Raw genomic sequence first — 19,616 nt, 5'->3', positions numbered from 1 at the left:
ACAGAAATGGCTGTCGCTGGTGTTGATCTAGTTTGGCCTGTGGCTTCTCTAGGACGAGCTTCGTGGAATTGAACCCCTTACTGGCTCCTATAGGAACAAAACCCTCTGTCCCAACCCTGACGATACTTGTGACTTCATTACGGCTGCACACATTGCTTCAACACCTTTCCACGGGGTCATAGAACAGAGAAGTCGACTTGATGATGAGCCAAAGGAAGCAAGCCTGGAACCTCAAGCAGCATCTCTGAGCCAGCATACAATTGTTAGTGAAGATCAGTATGCTGAAGCCCTGTATGTAAAAAAACTGAGGTAAATGAAGAACGTAGTGTGTTAACTGTCTAGTGAAAATACGTGTATTTCCTCCCTCCATATAGTTGCATGATGATTTTAGTCTTTTGCCCGTCTACCAAATGCACTGAAAATAATGAAGCAAATGTGGTGGTTGTAAGATCAAATGTTCTTGTCATACTAGGCTTGAAAGAATGTTTGGGGTACACTTTGTGTTAATTGTTGATTTCAGATTGGCATACTGGGGAGAACAGAGTACAGTAATTTAGAGATAATGGGTTTTTTTCTTTATAGAACTAAGCATACAGCACAATAAAATCGGAGTCCAGTAGTACCTTTAAGACCAACAAAGATTTATTCAAGGTGCAAGCACTCTTCTTCAGATAAGTGTTTGCACTCGAAAACTCACGCTTTGAATAAATCGTTGTTGGTCTTAAAGGTGCTATTGGACTCTGATTTTATTGTGCTACTTCAGACCCGCACAGCTACCCATTTGAATCCAAGCATGCAGCAGTTCTTCCTATCCAGCTCACCTACTGCTTGAAAATATACAGTCTATATCAAGTGTGGGGAATTAATGATGATGTGCTTCTAGCATCCAAAGAACTTGGCAGCATGTGTGGTAGCCAACTTTTGATAGGCACTTTTTGAAGGCTTTTGTTTGAGATTTTTGACAATTCAACAGAGGTGTATTGGATCTGTCATGCCATCCCTTAGGATTTTCATGCCTATAAAGTTGCAGCTGTGCATGCAACGTCTACTCAGACTTTCATTCTGAAAAAGTCTGTTTCTGTAGGGAACTCTAGAAAAACTAGAAGTATTCTAAATGATTCCTTGCTGTAGTTTATAGACAAGTCTATAAAATAATTACTTTAAGCTATTGTCAAAAAAGTATGGCTAAATCTTGCATCTCAAGACACTTTTCTTTTCCTTCTATGCTGGCAGTCCAATTATGGAAGCAAGCCAAGAAGATACTGGGTCTTCTGCATCTTCAGCTTCCCCTACACAAATATCTACGAATACTTTTGAACAGATGCCAGAGAAGCTGAAATTGACTCAGAGCTGCACTGATGAAATAACCAGTTACACAAATTTCTCTCGTGAGTTTACAATTGCTTTTACAATTGTTCATCACCTAAGCCTTAGATGTACAGTGTCTTCCTACGCTGGAAAGTATTTATTTCAAAAGAAAGATGACTTTGAATGAATGACTTTTCAGCACACTGAAAAGAGAAGCTGTTACCGTAAGAACAGGTGACCATAAGTTTAAGATGCCCCCTGAAAGAGAGGACAGATAGCCAGTATGAAGTGTTCTCCTCCCACCAGCTTCTAGGTTCCCCTTTCAGCCCCTTCCCACACTCAAGTCCCAGCTGCCACTGCTGCCACCTCCTTTAACCATTCATAGTGCAGCCCTGAGAAAAACAGTGCTTGTCAGCAGCTACAGTTCCTACGCTGCCTAATGAGCAGTGTACTTGTTTCAGCATGGGATCATGCGACAGCTGTCATGGTCACCTTTGTAGGGCTTAGATCTTGTTGGAACTCTAAATACTTGTGGTGCTTCCCTGGGAATTGCTGATGGGATACAAGATTGTAAACCACCACAAGCCACTTCTCTGAGACTGGCGGTTATATAAATCCAAACACAAATAAATAAACATGAGGCTGAGCCAGTTTGCTTTCCCCCCTCATTCCATTCCTTTGTGTAGTCCCTTGTCTTGCCTGTGTTATCCAGAGACAGACTGGTTTTTTTCCTTCCTGCCCACATAGTCCAGCACTCTTCCTGGTTGCTCTTAGGGACAGAACCCAGCTAGTAAGATGAAGATGATCCCCCAAAGCTTGTTTTTGCATTAATACTGTATGTTTTACAATGTTGCCAGGTTATAGGATTGAGAAAAGCACCTATAACTAGTGATAGAAAGAGAAGCTGAGTCATGCTATTAGGGTTTTAAGGCAAAAGAGAGTTTGGTAAGAAAAAATTCACTTGAAGAAAAATGTTTAAATTTTTTACTTGACCTGATGTAGTGCTGCAACATATACTAATCTTCATAGAAGGTTGCCTAGAACAATGATTCCCAATCTATTGTTTGCCAGCACCATTTCTAGTTTCTGCCTGATCTTTTTAGAAAAAGGACAGGGGCCAGGTAGGACTCTTGTCCAGCAGGACTTCTTATTGGCCATTGGAGATCTGATTGGCTGTGCAACTTTTCAAAAAGTTGCTTTAGCAACAGCTGCTACTGTATATTCAGGAAAATATTTTAAAGTAATATGTTAATTTTAAAAGGCATTCTGTTCAGTCAGTCAGTCAGTATCCTTTTATTGGCATAAAATGTATAAGACATATAAAAATAGGGTTTAAAATTTCAACAAAATAGTAAAATGGGGTTACATAACCAAACAGATCTTAAAATGATTAAATAAACTATAAAAGATAAAATACAAGGTAGGCAGCATATTATAAAAGCATCTTAGTTAAAACTCTGGCAACTAAAATGGTTATCTCTGGGTCTTTGTCAGAGAGCAGAAATTGCAAGGTCATAGATTTACTTACAGAAGGCTTGTTTCCCAGCAAGGCAACAAAGCTGTCATCCCAACACTGCTCATATAAGGGGCAATCTAACAAAATGTGTGAGACAGAGTCAGGGCAACCAGAACCACACGGACAGAGTCTCGCATGGTATGGGATATGGTGGAATCTTCCCTCTAAGACCTTTGAGGGGAAAGCATTCATTCGTGCCAGGAGAAAAGCTCTTCTCAGGGGTGGGACATCAAGGAGAAGCAAATATGTAGGCATAATATTTCTCTGCATAATGATGCCAAAGAATGCTGCTGAGCAGACTCGAGGCTGGGTAGGTATGAGTTCCTGCTGCTCATGGTCTAATATTCTCTGTTTAATAATCCGGAAGATACATTTTTCTTCCAGAGGTAGTAGGGAGTTCAGATCGATGCCAATGGAGGCTAATTTTTGTTCAATAGCCTGGAACCATTGAAATTTAAGAGGGTCACTTTTTAGACAAGTTAAAAGACTGCCAGTTTCTATTCTAAAAAACAGTCTGACCCAAAATTTAAAAGTATCTATCCAGGCCCTTGTCTCTACCCTAATTTGGCCAAATTCTGCGCAAATGGCATGGTAGGAGACACAATTGGGAACCCCTGGCATTCTGTTAAAGAGAGCTTTTATTTTAGCCACTAAAGAGTTACTATTAGAGTAATGCATAAATTCAGTCTTTGACATTTTGTGATTGGCTCCACCCCCTACAGCTACCATTTTTCCCCATCAAGTCTGTGTCAGCATTCCAGCTCAAAAAGGACTTCTGACCTAGGTATTTATCAATAGTCAAAGGCAGTGTAGTAACTTTCTAATACTATATTTCCAGACACCTCTGTAGAAGAATTGCAGTATACAGAACATCGCAAACAGCTCTTACAGCCTCTTCCAGATTTTCTGACAAATTCTCCAGACTTTAAATTAGAGCCTCAGCCAATGCCTTGGATGGAATTAGAAAAAGAAATTGATATAGGTAAGGATGATTACCTTCTTATGTTGCTGGGATCCTTTTAATAACAGGTGTTGGTGCCTGCCAAACTATGCCTAAATATCTTAATTAGAAACTCCTCTTATTGGAGCTCATGATGGTGTCTGAGTAGAAAAGAGAGTGACTACCATTTTGAATGTTCACCTGAAATTGACTCCCAAGTGTCCTTAGGTTAAATCTCTGCTTTTTATTTTGATCTGTTGCAATATTTTGCCATGTAACAAATGCAGTTGCTGCTATCTTAATGAATAAAATTGATAGTTTGTGGGCTGCAGCACTTATTTTAGTCAGATTTAAATAATGGGAAATAATGAAAGTTTTTATATGGCTAAACTTATTTGCCAGCTATGAGGACGGATTTTATCTGTACTTACACTTCAGGCTTGAACCATGAAAGTCAGCAAAACGGCTTTTGTAGGATATACAACTTTCCTGGTTCTAAACACCTTTGCAGTAATCACAGCATACTTAATTTTGCTTCAACAGGCAATGAAACTTACAGAATCATTCGTGAGTATATTGTCAGCAAAGATGACAAGATGTTCTCTGCTGTGTTAGCCAACTTTCCTCATGAGACCTCAAAGGCATTTTTAATAAAGGTATCTTACCATTTATGGACAATTGCTTAACCTTTCCTCATCCATTCTGGGTCTTTATCAAATATTCTCTTGTTTCCAAACAAAAGTTGGGCCCTCTTCTGTTCTGAATAGTGCCTAATGTATTCTTGATGCCTTTTCAGGATATTCTACAAATTGTTTGTTTAAATAGTTCCCATTAGGGATATTTCTTTCACCAATTGCTCAGTTGGGTAGGAATATCTACTATTTTATGTCAGGTGGAAAGATCAGCTGTTGACCTATCGAATTCAGATTCTCTTATATCTGCTTGTCCATTTTACTTAAAATGTTGGAAGATGAGTCACAGATCTTATGCATAACAATATGGCCTTTGTATTAAGTTTCCTGGTAGTGGGGTATCAGGCTTGACAATAAAAGATGATATTGTGTTAGATAACAGTATTAAAACTTTTCAAAATTGTATTTGAATGAAATATTAAAGCTGAGTCATGGAAAAATCGTAATTTGTTTTAATGTGCAGGTGCACTCTGAACCAGTGCCTTGGGATTTTTACATCACACTGCGCCTGCAAGAACTAAATGCTGGGTTTGATCAGAGCTTCAGTTACAACTGCACTTGTTTGTTGTACCACGATGGCTGTGTGACTCTACATAAGGAGATAAATCGATTTACACTTCAGGTCTGCATGGACAACTAGAATATTATTTAGGGAGAACTGAGGTGCACACTAACATAAATATTGGTTTCTGCTGGGTATACAGTGGAGTGTTGAGACAGTGAAAACAGACGGGCAAAGCGGATTCTTATTTTAAGTTCAGTACAGTTATAAAAAGACAAATGATGTAGTACTTTTTCCTAGAACAAGTCTGGTAACTAGGTATCATACATAAATTGGGGACTAAATGTAGGTAAGAGGAGAACAATGGAGCAAAAAGGCAGACTAGAGAGATGAGTTTGAGAATGCTGGACTGATGAGGGGGCAAGGTTTTAAAATACAAAGCCAAGTTTCTGCTGTTTAATCTCTTGGGGATTTTTGGTCACAAACATTGAAAAAGTCAAATGTACACTTTCCTCATGTATTTATTTGAATGAGAAAAGTAAGACATGAAATTTAAATTTCAAAGCATGCTTCCCTGTGGTCCTAGTTATTGACTATCTTATGGTCTTACAGCAAGTGTATGTTAGTATTGCAACATACCAATTTTTTTTACAGGATATGATCCAGCTCTGTCCAGTTATTCCACAAGAAGTAGTCTTGCTGATTGTTGATGGTCTTCTAGATGTGGCGGCAAAATTACATACAATGGAATTAGTTCATGGAAACCTGCATCCAGCCACATTATTCTTGGGAGACAGGTTGGCCGTCTCAGAAAACAACTTTCTGCAATTGTATTAGTGTTTCCTTAAGTTATATCCTGAGATGATGGAAGTCACATATTAGAAGTAAAGATGTTAGGAAGGGAATTTAATTGTACTACATATTCTTACCTCACTATAGCTAGTTCTGCATAAATTGATTAGGGGAAAGTTTGTGATAGTAAGATAAATTTTTATCCCTAATTGATCTCTAAGGCCCATTGGCAGCTTAGGTAAGAAACATGGTACTAAGAATTTATCTATGCTACAGGTGTATATTATTCAGTGTTTTCCCTTTCACAATTATTGTAGCAATGCTGGCTTTGGAATTGTAAAGGGAATAATGTACTACTGGCTTATGCCAACAGAGGGTGATATCTCATTGTCTAGAAGGGGAAGATAAACACTGAGTGTTGGAATAGTGTAATGAAGAAATGCATAAGGTTCAAGATCTATACTTTGTCCATAGTCACAGCCTTTCATCTGAATTAAGGGGAGGTAAATACCAGGGCTGTTGTATGGCTGACAGAGTGTGTGAACTGAACTATTTATTTAATTTATTTTTTATTTATATATATGCATTTATTTACTGCCATTCTCAGTTTGTGGCAGTTTACAGTAAAATCCTATACAATATATGTACAATAAAATACAAAATACAATACAAACTGACAGTAAAAACAAAGAGCTGGGTGTCATCCACATACTGGTGACACCCCAGTCTGAAGCTCTAGACCAGCTGTGCCAGAGGGTGCATCTAGATGTTACAAAACGTGGAGGAGAGTATTGCCCCCTATGGCACCCCACAGGAAGAGTGCAAAGGGGCGTGACAACTCTTCCCTCACAGCAACTCTCTGTGTCTGGTTCTGGAGGAAGGAGATAAAGCCACTGTAAGGCTGTTCCCCTAATCCCCCGTCCCAGCAAGGCAGTGTGCTAACAATTTGTGATCAGCCACATCAAATGCAGCCATCAGATCTAAGAGCACAGGGAGTGCCGAACCACCCCAAAATGGCATGTACAAAATTACTAAGTGCATAAATGAGAGGCTGAAGAGGTTTAGAAATGGAAAGTTTTCCAGTGCTTAATTTTTTTGCAGAAAATTTCTAAAGAGTCACTGTTTCATGAAATTAATAAGAGTGATTGGATGCCATTGTCAATTAAATATTAGGCAATTTTACTGTGCCAAGAAAAAACTTTGTTTTTTTTTCCAGGAGTAATTCCCCAGGAATTTTTTTTGAGTTATGCATTCTTTGTTGATTTGTAAACCTGGTAGCATGGTGGGTAATAGAACCATAAACACATGTAATAATCTAAATTCAAAATACATTGGCTGCAAGGCAGATCTAGCCCAGCTCTACAGTTTTTACATCTCCTTTCACATGACGTATAATTACCAACCTAGTATGGAACTAACAAGTATTGCAAGTTTTGAGGTGCCCCAGGGTCCTCCCTGGGTGAGAGTTAAATTTTGTTGAACCAGTTCAGTGGATAGCCATGTCCACTCATATCCCTATGAAACAGATGAGTGGATAGCCACAGCTATTCGGGTATGCCAAATTTCATTTGTCAGCAATGTTCCCTGCCTTTAGTTTTTCCCGCCAAATTGAAACAATGTAAGGCAAAAGTATATTTGTTCTTAACTCCGCCCCCATTCCTCTTCTAATAAAAATAGTTTCCACTTAAAACACATTTACTGTCTTTTTAAATAGTCAAACACTCTAGAGCAGGGATTCTCAACCAGCGGCCTGTGGATTCCCAGGGGTCTGTGGGAGCTCTGAAGTGGCATGCTATTGGGGGGGGGGGGGATCAGGGCTGTCTTCTCAGCTCCTGTGCTTCTTTCCGGCCTACATGTGGCAGAGCGAGAGGAGGGAGAAAAAAGAGGACTAAGGATGTGGGTAGTGATGTCATTTCTGGGGGTGTGCCCGGGTGTGTGTGGCAAGCTGACAAAACTTCTGGGACCCCTTGAAGTCTGAAAAATCATTTCAGGGGCTCCTTCCATGATCACAAGGTTGAAAAAGGCTGCTCTAGAGTGAGAAAGTTGTATGGCTAAGTGTGAATGCAATATAAAACCACAACAAATTGTTTAATTCATCTTTTCCCACAGAATCTGTGATTCCTTTGCCAGTGCTGCCAGTGCTCTGAAGGTAGTAGATTTCTCTCACAGCCTGGACCTGAAGCTTCAGCAAAGAATGAATGTGTTGAAAGGCTTTCCAATAGCTCAGACCCAGGCTGGGCAAATGCTCCTGAATGAAAAATCTCTTCCTTACCAGGTAAGCAAGGGAAAATTCCACTGGTGTCTGCATTCATCAGATATGTGGATTTTTATGCAATTGTCATGTAACTGTGAAACAGCTTTTGTTAACCTTACAGCCTCTCATGTAAGAATGCCATATTTCTCTCTGTACTGGCTGTAAGACGTGATAAGCATAGATTTTCATAAGTTTCATTACCACATGCAGTTAATTGCTTTAACTCTGTGGAAGGCTAAAGCCACTAGTGTTTGTTTAAAAACCAGATTAATTTCTAAAATTCCTCTTGGGTTGATGTGCGCTAGAAATTCCTATACAGAAGCAATATAGAGACTGATATGACACATTTTTGTAATAGACTATGGTCCTTAAAATGCAGTTCCAAGAAATGTTATGCAATCTAAATCTTTGTTGTTGTTGTTATGTGCGAAGTCGTGTCCGACCCATCGCGACCCCATGGACAATGATCCTCCAGGCCTTCCTGTCCTCTACCATTCCCCGGAGTCCATTTAAGTTTGCACCTACTGCTTCAGTGACTCCATCCATCCACCTCATTCTCTGTCGTCCCCTTCTTCTTTTGCCCTCAATCTCTCCCAGCATTAGGCTCTTCTCCAGGGAGTCCTTCCTTCTCATGAGGTGGCCAAAATATTTGAGTTTCATCTTCAGGATCTGGCCTTCTAAAGAGCAGTCAGGGCTGATCTCCTCTAGGACTGACTGGTTTGTTCGCCTTGCAGTCCAAGGGACTCGCAAGAGTCTTCTCCAGCACCAGAGTTCAAAAGCCTCAATTCTTTGACGCTCGGCCTTCCTTATGGTCCAACTTTCGCAGCCATACATTGCAACTGGGAAGACCATAGCCTTGACTAAACGCACTTTTGTTGGCAGGGTGATGTCTCTGCTTTTTAGGATGCTGTCTAGATTTGCCATAGCTTTCCTCCCCAGGAGCAAGCGTCTTTTAATTTCTTTGCTGCAGTCCCCATCTGCAGTGATCTTGGAGCCCAAGAAAATAAAATCTGTCACTATCTCCATTTCTTCCCCTTCTATTTGCCAGGAATTGAGAGGGCCGGATGCCATGATCTTTGTTTTCTTGATGTTGAGTTTCAAGCCAACTTTGGCACTCTCCTCCTTCACCCGCATCAACAGGCTCTTTAATTCCTCTTCACTTTCTGCCATTAGAGTGGTATCATCTGCATATCTGAGGTTGTTGATATTTCTCCCTGCAATCTTGATCCCAATTTGTGACTCCTCTAATCCCGCATTTCTCATGATGTGCTCTGCATACAAGTTAAATAGGCAAGGCGACAGTATACAGCCTTGCCGAACTCCTTTCTCAATTTTGAACCAGTCAGTGATTCCATGTTCAGTTCTCACTGTTGCTTCTTGACCTGCATATAAATTTCTCAAGAGACAAATAAGATGCTCTGGTATTCCCATCTCTTTAAGAACTTGCCACAATTTGTTGTGCTCCACACAATCAAAGGCTTTAGCATAGTCAATGAAGCAGAAGTAGACGTTCTTCTGGTACTCCCTAGCTTTCTCCATGATCCAGCGTATGTTGGCAATTTGATCTCTAGTTCCTCTGCCTCTTCGAAATCCTGCCTGTACTTCTGGAAGTTCTCGGTCCACATATTGCTGGAGCCTAGCTTGTAGGATTTTGAGCATAACTTTGCTAGCATGAGAAATTAGTGCGATGGTGCGGTAGTTTGAACATTCTTTGGCATTGCCCTTCTTTGGGATTGGAATGTAAACTGACCTTTTCCAATCCTGTGGCCATTGTTGAGTTTTCCAAATTTGCTGGCATATTGAGTGTAGCACTTTTACTGCATCGTCCTTTAAGATTTTGAATAGTTCAACTGGAATGCTGTCACTACCACTAGCTTTATTGTTGCTCAGACTTCCTAAGGCCCATTTGACTTCACATTCCAGGATGTCTGGCTCCAGGTCAGTAACTACCCCATTGTGGTCATCAGGGCTGTTAAGCTCGCTCTTGTATAGTTCTTCTGTATAATTTTGCCACCTTTGTTTGATCTCTTCTGCTTCTGTGAGGTCCCTACCATTTTGGTCCCTTATCATACCCATCTTTGCATGAAACGTTCTCTTCATATCTCCAATTTTCTTGAAAAGATCTCTGGTCCTCCCCATTCTATTGTTTTCTTCTATTTGTTTGCACTGTTCATTTAAGAAGGCATTCTTATCTCTTCTAGCTTTTCTCTGGAATTCTGCATTCAATTGGGTGTATCTTTCTCTTTCTCCCTTGCCTTTCACTTCCCTTCTCTCCTTAGCTATTTGTAAAGCTTCCTCAGACAGCCATTTTGATTTCTTGCATTTCTTTTTCTTTGGGATGGTTTTAGTTGCTACCTCTTGTACAATGTTGCGAACCTCCGTCCATAGTTCTTCAGGCACTCTGTCTATCAGATCTAATTCCTTAAATCTATTTGTCACCTCCACTGTGTATTCGTCGGGGATATGATTTAGTTCATACCTGAGTGGCCTAGTGCTTTTCCCTACTTTCTTCAATTTAAGCCTAAATTTTGCAACAAGAAGCTCATGATCTGAACCACAATCAGCTCCTGGTCTTGTTTTTATTGACTGGATAGAACTTTTCCATCTTTGGCTGCAGAGCACATAGTCAATCTGATTTCTGTGTTGACCGTCTGGTGATGTCCATGTGTAGAGTCGTCTCCTGGGTTGCTGGAAAAGAGTGTTTGCTATGACCATTGTATTCTCTTGACAAAATTCTACCAGCCTGTGCCCTGCTTCATTTTGTACTCCAAGGCCAAACTTGCCTGTTATCCCGGTTATCTTTTGGCTTCCTACTTTAGCATTCCAATCCCCCATGATGATAAGCACATCATTTTTGGGCGTTGCTTCTAGAAGGTGTTGTAGGGCTTCATAGAACTGATCAACTTCATCCTCTTCAGCAGCAGTGGTTGGGGCGTAGACCTGGATCACTGTGATGTTGAATGGTTTGCCTTGGATTCGAACTGAGATCATTCTGTCATTTTGGGGATTGTATCCCAAGACTGCTTTTCCTACTCTCTTATTGATTATGAATGCTACTCCATTTTTTCTGCGAGATTCTTGTCCACAGTAGTATACCTGATGGTCATCTGAATTAAATTCACCCATTCCTGTCCATTTTAGTTCACTGATTCCTAAAATGTCGATGTTCAGTCTTCTCATTTCTTGTTTAACCACGTCCAGCTTGCCTTGATTCATGGATCTGACGTTCCAGGTTCCTATGGAATAAAAATCTTTACAGCATCGGACTGTCTTTTCGCCACCAGTTACTTCCACAACTGAGCGTCCTTTCGGCTTTGGCCCAGCCGCTTCATTCATTCTGGCGCTACTCGTACTAGCCGTCTGCTCATCCCCAGTAGCATATTGGACACCTTCCGACCTGAGGGGCTCATCTTCCAGCGTCATATCGTTATGCCTATTGGAACTGTCCATAGAGTTTTCATGGCAAAGATACTGGAGTGGTTTGCCATTGCCTTCTCCAGTGGATCACCTTTTGTCAGAGCTCTCAGCTATGACCTGTCCGTCTTGGGTGGCCCTGCACGGCATAGCTCATAGCTTCACTGAACTACGCAAGCCCCCTTGCCACAACAAGGCAGCGATCCTTGAAGGGGGAATCTAAATCTAAATAAATCTAAATCTAAATAAATAAATAAATGTTGGTGTGCTGTGATTTCAGGTGGACCTGATAGGCATTGCCAATACAGTCCACTTTATACTCTTTGGGGAATCCTTGCAAGTTCATCAGGAAGAAGGCTGCTGGAAAACTGACAGAGATTTATCCCAGTGAGTATTTAGACAACAGTCCAGCCATTTTAGCTCTTTACCTCACTGTTTGTTATCTCTTATGCTCTGGTGTAGAGGTGCTACATTCATTTTGTAGAAGTGATATGTATGTTTCAATTGGCTACATATTTTTTCCACCTGGTTAAAATTTGTACTCTCTGACCCATGAGGATTGGTGACTTGAGAACAAACTTTTTAAAAATTCTGAGCTGTTCTAGTTATAGTGTGTTAGCAAAGATATCTGTCCTTTTAACAACATAATAAAAATTGCAGATATCTTTATTCTTTCCATCAAAAGTATAGGTTTCTATAAGGTCTTCCAGCTTGGCTATAGCAAGGAGGAGTTATATGTTCTATGTAAACATTCTAAAATGTTTTATATAAACCGCCCAGTGCCATAGGGAAGGAAGTTTCATTAGGAAGTATAAAAATCTAAATAAAATAAATAAATAAATAAATATAATTTCATACCGTAGCTTAGATATTAGCACTGTCTTTGAAAGAGCTAAGGTTTTGTTAATACATACAATTATATAACTTGTAATTGTATGTATTAATTCTATGTTTATAAGCAGGTTTATAAGCTGTTTAGTGTAATAAACATAATTGTCTTGACAGTTTTGGTGAAAATATGTTCACATTATAGTTTCAGAGCTAATTATAGAGATGTGCAAACCGTTGACACTTGGTTTACCCACAAGTGTCTCCTAGGCTTACATTTTAGTATGATCTCTGCTGTTTAAAACTTACTGATGAAATAAATTTCAAAAACAATACACTTTATAATTAGCAAAATATTATTTCACCCCCCGGCCCACCTCTTTGGTGTATGATGACACGGTATTTCACTTTCCGAGACCTTAAAGCAGGGGTAGTCAAACTACGGCTCTCCAGATGTCCATGGACTACAATTCCCAGGAGCCCCCTGCTAGCGAATGCTGGCAGGGGGCTCCTGGGAATTGTAGTCCATGGACATCTGGAGGGCCGCAGTTTGACTACCCCTGCCTTAAAGGTTCCAGAAATAAAATGGGTAAAGATAAATTGTCTGAAGCAATGGTGTTAATGTAGTGTAAATGTGTGACATAGTGTAAAATGAATTCTTTACTTGTTCTGTGTTGCAGGGTGGGTGGAGGTTTCTTTCGGGTCAAGGAGAAAGGGCCTTTTTTATTGTGGATGATCCAGTTGTTTAAAAATGTAGAGAAAAGTTTTGATGGGCAGTTTGACTAAGAGGCTTATATAGCTGGTTTGAAGTTTGTGGGCAACATGCGCTGCCTATATAGGCATGTGCATGAGAAGACATGCTCAAAAGACATGGCCTGGACGTGGTGTCTGCCATGGAGACACTGGGGTTCTCGCAATTTGTTGCTGGTCCCACTCATCAGGCTGGTCACACCTTTGATTTGATCTTTGGCACAGGAGTAACGGTAGATCTGGTGGCGAATAACATCGTTCCATGGTCAGACCACCATGTCCTGAAGGTTCGACTTAAGATGCCACCCCCTCCCCATTTGGGTGGCGGACATATTTTGGTCCGCCCGCAGAGACTTATGGAATCCCAGAGATTCCTGAATGCCCTGTGGGACCCGATGCCCTCTGGCAACTCGTTGTCAGCCTTGGTGGAGGACTGGCAGTCCTGTCTGACGGCCACTATCAACAAGATTGCTCCTAGGCGCCCTCTCCGCCTTCGCCTCAAACAGGCTCCGTGGTTTTCCCAGGAGCTCCGGGAGAGGAAGAAGGAAGTGAGACAGCTTGAGCGAGTGTGGAGGAAGACTCGCGACGAAGTGACAAGAACAATTCATCGCACACTTATGAAGGCGTATGAGAACACGGTGAAAGCGGCAAAACGAGACTTCTACGCCACGGAAATCGCGTCCGCAAGCTCTCGCCCGGCACAACTGTTTAGAGTGATTAGGTCACTTACTGCCCTCGAAGAAGGGCGGCCAAAATTAAGGGAATTGGATCTGAGCTGTGTGGCATTTTCAAGCTATTTTGCGGATAAGGTTCTATCACTCCGCCGCAACCTACCTGCCACTATTGATACAGTTAGTGAACTGGAAGCTCCGTGGCCGCCAAGGGGGTTAGTGTTTGATTGCTTTAGGCGGCTCTCTTTAACCGAAGTGGACAAGTTACTAGGATCAGTGAGGTCTACCACGTGCCTCTTGGATCCCTGTTCGTCTTGGTTGCTTAAACAGGGCGACCAACGAATAGGAGGCCCCCTGAGGGAGATTATCAACCTCTCTTTGACATCTGGAGAGTTCGCCCTCTGCTGAAAAAACCATCGCTGGACAGGCGGGACCCCACCAGCTATCGCCCTGTCTCGCATCTTACGTTTCTAGGGAAGGTAGTAGAGCGGGCCGCATCAGACCAGCTCCTAGTTTTCTTGGAGGAAACTTCGGCCCTCGACCCATACAAGTCTGGTTTCCATCCTGGCAATGAGGTGGAGACCGTGCTGGTTGCTCTGACGGATGATATCCAATGCCAGCTGGATCGATGCGGGTCTGCCATTCTTGTGTTAATAGATCTGTCGACCGCATTTGATGTGGTTGACCACGAGCTATGGGCACTGCCTCGCCGGGACCGGAATTAGGGGGACTGCGCTGCAATGGCTGGCCTCCTTCCTCCGGAACCGGACACAGAGGGTGGCAGTGGGGGATGAACTATCGGATCCCTGCGAACTCCCCTGTGGGGTTCCGCAGGGGGCGGTACTCTCCCCCACGTTGTTCAACATCTACATGCGCCCTCTGGCCCAATTGGTTCGGGGTTATGGGCTAGGGTGCCACCAATATGCGGATGACACCCAGCTCTATCTCCTAATGGGTGGCCGGCCAGACTCTCCCCCCCCCCCCCAGATACATTCGCCAGTTATTTGGAAGCAGTGGCTGGATGGCTCAGGCAAAGTCGCCTGAAACTCAACCCCTCCAAGACGGAGGTCCTGTGGCTGGGCAGAAGAGGGCAGGATCAGGAAGCGCACCTCCCATGCCTGTATGGTGTACAATTAACATCTAGACCAGTGGTCAGGAACTTGGGAGTGACTTTTGATGCCTCCCTGTCTATGGAGGCTCAAGTCACGAAAGTAGCCCAGACGGCTTTTTTTCATCTTCTCCAGGCCCGGCTACTAGCGCCCTACCTGTCCTCGGAACACCTAGCCACTGTGATCCATGCAACGGTCACTTCCAGACTAGACTACTGTAACTCGCTCTACGCAGGCCTACCCTTGACTCTGATCCGGAAGTTACAGCTGGTACAAAATGCGGCAGCTAGGGTCCTCACTAGGACACCTTGGAGGGCCCATATTCAGCTGGTACTCCGTCATCTTCATTGGTTACCAGTCTGTTTCCGGGTCAAGTTTAACGTGTTGGTATTAACCTTTAAGGCCATACTTGGCTTGGGTCCTACTTACCTGCGGGACTGTTTGGTTGCTTATGCCCCCCTCAGGGCTCTCCGCTCTGCAGGTATGAATCTACTGACTGTCCCTGGCCCCCGGGATGTTCGCCTGGCCTCGACCAGGGCCAGGGCCTTTTCGGTCCTGGCCCCAGCCTGGTGGAATGAGCTCCCGGAGGAGCTAAGGGCCTTGTCAGAATTACCATCTTTCCGCAGGGCCTGTAAGACAGAGCTCTTCTGCCAGGCATATGGTTGAGGCCAGGGCAGAGCCCGGGTTCCATCCAAGATCCCTAATCCATCGGCCAGTCTTTCTCTCCTCTCTCTCTTACAGAATTAACGTCCAACCTCTCTCTGAACAAGTGGGGAAAGTTAGAGAATAGAATACCATCTTTTATTGTAATAATGGGGTATTTATGGGATTTTATAGGATTTTACTTTGATTTTATATTTTATTGTGAACCACCGTGAGACCTTTTGGCGAATGGCGGTATATAAAACCAATTATAAATAAATAAAAAGCACCAGTGGACTTCAGATGTGCTTGATAGTTCAGCATGTTGTCAGCTGGCTGGCAGGCCCAGGGATGAAATGGACTTCTGGGTCCTCTGACCTCGGTGCTGAGAAGGTCAAGGGATGGCTGCTTAGCTGTCAAGTGCTGCCTCGTATTGTTGGTATACTAGTTCAGTGGCATCACTTTTATCAGCAGCAGCATCACAGGAGCAGGTCAGTGATGGAGATCATCAAGAACAAGGAGGAGCCAGGGAAGGGGGATGCTGCAGACATGCTGGCCCCATCTAGAAGTACACACTGCAGATGTTTATCATGTGGTGACCTGTAATATAACATACAACATATTTCATAGGATTTTTCACAAATCTTGAACACCCATATATCTAAAACCATCATGCAAACCCATGAAGCAAATCAAGAAATAAATATGATGTATTTCACATAGTAAAACCCCCACATATTAACACAAACCAACCTTTTCTCTGAAAAAAAAGAATACAAAGCGTTAACTCACTTGGCTAGAAGACTAATAAATGGTATGGGTGCAGGAATTAGGTCTTGGGCAGATAACACAGGATCTTTGACTAACTTGGGCCAGGATTGCTGAGGGCAAGACTTCGCAAGTAAGTGCAATCTTAAGGCTCATTTGATAGAACTGGAGAACTGGTATGTAGTACTGGGTAAGAGTGCTGACTTGAAGACAGGTTGTCCTTCCTTGTAATCCAGGGGACTGAGCAGCACACTGTGCCTCAGTCTAACCAACCTACCATAGGGTGAGAGCATCGTATGCCACCCTGTACTGTTTAGAGGCAAGGTGAAATACAAATGTAAAATTGTCTGATTCCAGCATTTGTTTTTGCAAGAGACGATTGGACTTTTAAGTGCTAATGACCCCTTGTCACAGTCTGGATTCAGACCAGTCACATGGAACTTCAGAGCCGATTCACAGAGAAGCTTAGTCAAACTGAAGTTCCATGGAACTGCTTTATAACTTGAACACACTCACCTTTTTTTTTTTAAGATGGCTTAGGTTGACATGAAATATAGGCCACTAAGTAGTGTTTGCCTGGTGTTTATAGTTTCACCTTTGTGGCATGTTTTGTGTTTATAATCTCTTTTTGTAGAGGCAAGGGAACGTTACATACTTAATGAAGAAAATTGATCTGCACATTTCTGCTGTCATACCATTCCAACAAATTGTATTTGAGCAAGTTAGAAAATTCCCAGAAAGTGATCTATTACGCTTCTGCATTTTGAAGCACAAGAACTAAGTTGCCTTTTATAGATAGGCTTAAAATAGATAGATCTGCATCAGCAGCAGTATTTCATTGAGTTGGCTCATAAAGTGGGTGTGATGAGTTTGCAGGGAGCCTAAAGCCAAAATACCAAAGAATGACGTCTTACAGTATATTCAGTGCTTGCTTATACAGAGTAGAACATTCAGTATATTACAAAAATATCACTGCCCAAAATATTTTATGCGTAGGAATGCGTTCTTAAAGTGATTGTTTAATTACACAGATGGAAGCTCTCCTGCTAAACAGACAAATTTGACTAAGGAGGGTTCAACTTAACTCTTCGTACTAGGCAGCACAATTTCAGTAGAATACAAATACTACATATGTTTGGGCTTTGCAATTGAATTATTATACATAGGTCTCATTCTTGATCTTGAATGAGGTTTCTAAAGAGTTAGTGGAGGAATGCTTTAGAGTAGTGGTCTCCAACCACCGGCACCGGGCCGCGGCTCCCTCTCCCCGCACACCCCCCCCCCGCAGTAAAAAACTTCACAGGCCGCAAACTTGCGGCCCGGGAAGCTTCTTACTGCGGGAGGGGGGGATGAGGGAAGCAGGGCCACGCATGCCAGCGGCGCAAACACGCATGCGGGGACCTGCCGCATATGTGCATTTGCACCCAACAGTGGCTCAAACACACATGCACGGCAGGTCTGCGCATGCGCGGGGGCCCGGGTCACCCCCTCCCCTTGGCAACAGGCCGCAATCTGAAAAAGGTTGCGGACTGCTACTTTAAAGCACCGAAGAGCAGACCCACAATTTTGTCCAAATAAGAAATTGTCCAAATTCTTGTGTGAATGTTTCTACAGAATGTCAGTCTATCTTTCCAGGGCTACAGGGATGATTCTTGTGTGGCATTAAGGATGTTTTGTTTTAATGAAGGAAACTTCCTTCAAGTAAGCAGAGGGTAATAGAATAAGGCTCAGAATTCAATGTCTATGTATATTTTCTTTCATACATGTATATTGAGAATTAGGGGTATGGGGGAAAACAGTATTTTTTGAATTTGGATACACTGAACCTGAAAAATATCAGTATTTTCCAATATTCTCAAATCCCAACACTGGTATGATATTCCAATTCAATAAATAATTAGGAATATTTAATTTTTTTGGCTCCATAAGTCCAAGGGGACTGAGATCCCTTTAACTGAGTCAGAGTTCACTCCAAGCTAGGAAGTTACACAATTTCGAATGAACTGACTCAAAGGCAGTTAAAGTTAACACTAATTTCTGGCTTGGATTAGCCGAATGCCTATCCCTATTTGAGATTCAGACAGTGGACCGTGGTCTTCAGAGGTCAATTAAAATTTTAAGCAAGAATGCATGTATATGATATTCTAAGTGAAGAATGCCTTTCCTCTTGTTTTAGGTCTGGAAACAGTGAACTGTGGAATAAGTTCTTTGTGCAAATTCTGAATGCAAGTGGTATGTCTACAGTGTGTCTGTTACAAGAACTAAGAGAAGAATTAAGAGGTGCATTTGATAGCTCTTTCTCAGAACGCCTCTCTGATTCCTTGATGAAGCTGGAAGACCTTTTCAACATTGAGAATATCTGACAGACTGAGGACGCTTTTAATGTCTCTCAGCTCTTCTTCCCTGCCTCACTCCTAAGAGCTGGCACTTTGTACTTTAGTGCTTTCATTTGTGTGTATATAAGGCATCTGTACAAAATTCATAGTCCCTTCTTTCTACCTTTTAAAAATGCATTCTGGTAACTTTGTGTACTGTCAATATCTGTTCTCACTGAACCTCTGTTGGGTTAAGCCTTCACATTATAGCTGTTTGAATGTTCAGTATTGATCACTCAGTGATAGAGTTCACTGTTCAATAAAGGTTTTGTAATCACCTGTTTCTGAGATTGATCTTGAGTGACGTTGTTGTTGTTGTTATTGTTGTTGTTATTATTATTATTATTATTTGACTTCTATCCCGCCACCCACAGCAAGCCATCTCATGGCGGATTGCATAAACAGCCCACATAAAGTACAATCCCCACTAAAAACCCATTAGAACCATCATCCATACAGTTTATAATTCATGGGGGTCTCTCCCGACCGGTGCAGCTACTCAGGGTGCCATTTGATGAATGAGGTTTCTGTAGTTGTAACTTTGGATTGGAATTTTATTTTGAAAAGGCTTGTCAGCTAAAAGTGTGTATGGGTTTTATGAAGAAAAACAAGGATGAAAATACCATGTCAAAGATGACAGGGATGATAACAGAGAAAGTAGACACAGGCCAGCACTTTGTTACCCAGTGGAATCCCTCACTGAATATACATGACCCAAGATCCCCAGGCCCTATATATTAAAGTAGGGATGGGCATGGACTGGAAAATTCTGGTTCAGGGTGTTCCCAAACTGAACCCCCAAACTCAAATACACACACACCCCTCAAAACTTAACCAGTCCAGTTTGTTTCTCCTTTCTTAGAAATGAGAGGAAGCTAAATGGGGGCTGAAATGGCTTGGAAGCAGGAGGGAGAGAGATGGATGTTCAAAATGGCTTGCAGCCAGTTCAGGCTGACAGCAGGGTATATGCCTTTCAGCCCCAAATGGCTACAAACCATTTCAGTACACCAACTGGAGGAGCAAACCAGTATGCTAACATCTCTTGCATCCATTTT

General features: G+C 42.2%; 1 protein-coding gene across 2 annotated transcripts in view; it reads left to right on the top strand.

Moving 5' to 3' along the window:
- The window catches only part of BUB1B (BUB1 mitotic checkpoint serine/threonine kinase B), a 32,348-nt gene extending 13,499 nt beyond the window's left edge, over positions 1-18,849 (top strand). For both annotated transcript variants that reach the window (XM_077322908.1, XM_077322907.1), the window contains exons 15-23: positions 53-309; positions 1,234-1,388; positions 3,663-3,806; positions 4,308-4,420; positions 4,920-5,078; positions 5,613-5,755; positions 7,860-8,025; positions 11,699-11,805; positions 18,363-18,849. In XM_077322908.1, the coding sequence (XP_077179023.1) occupies positions 53-309; positions 1,234-1,388; positions 3,663-3,806; positions 4,308-4,420; positions 4,920-5,078; positions 5,613-5,755; positions 7,860-8,025; positions 11,699-11,805; positions 18,363-18,549 (1,431 nt within the window). In that variant the 3' untranslated portion in view covers positions 18,550-18,849. The remainder of the gene's footprint in view (positions 1-52; positions 310-1,233; positions 1,389-3,662; positions 3,807-4,307; positions 4,421-4,919; positions 5,079-5,612; positions 5,756-7,859; positions 8,026-11,698; positions 11,806-18,362) is intronic.
- Positions 18,850-19,616: the final 767 nt, after the last annotated feature.

Source organism: Paroedura picta, chromosome 2 (assembly GCF_049243985.1).
Source record: "Paroedura picta isolate Pp20150507F chromosome 2, Ppicta_v3.0, whole genome shotgun sequence".
NCBI classification, from domain to species: domain Eukaryota; kingdom Metazoa; phylum Chordata; class Lepidosauria; order Squamata; family Gekkonidae; genus Paroedura; species Paroedura picta.
This window is presented reverse-complemented; position numbering and strand designations above follow the sequence as displayed.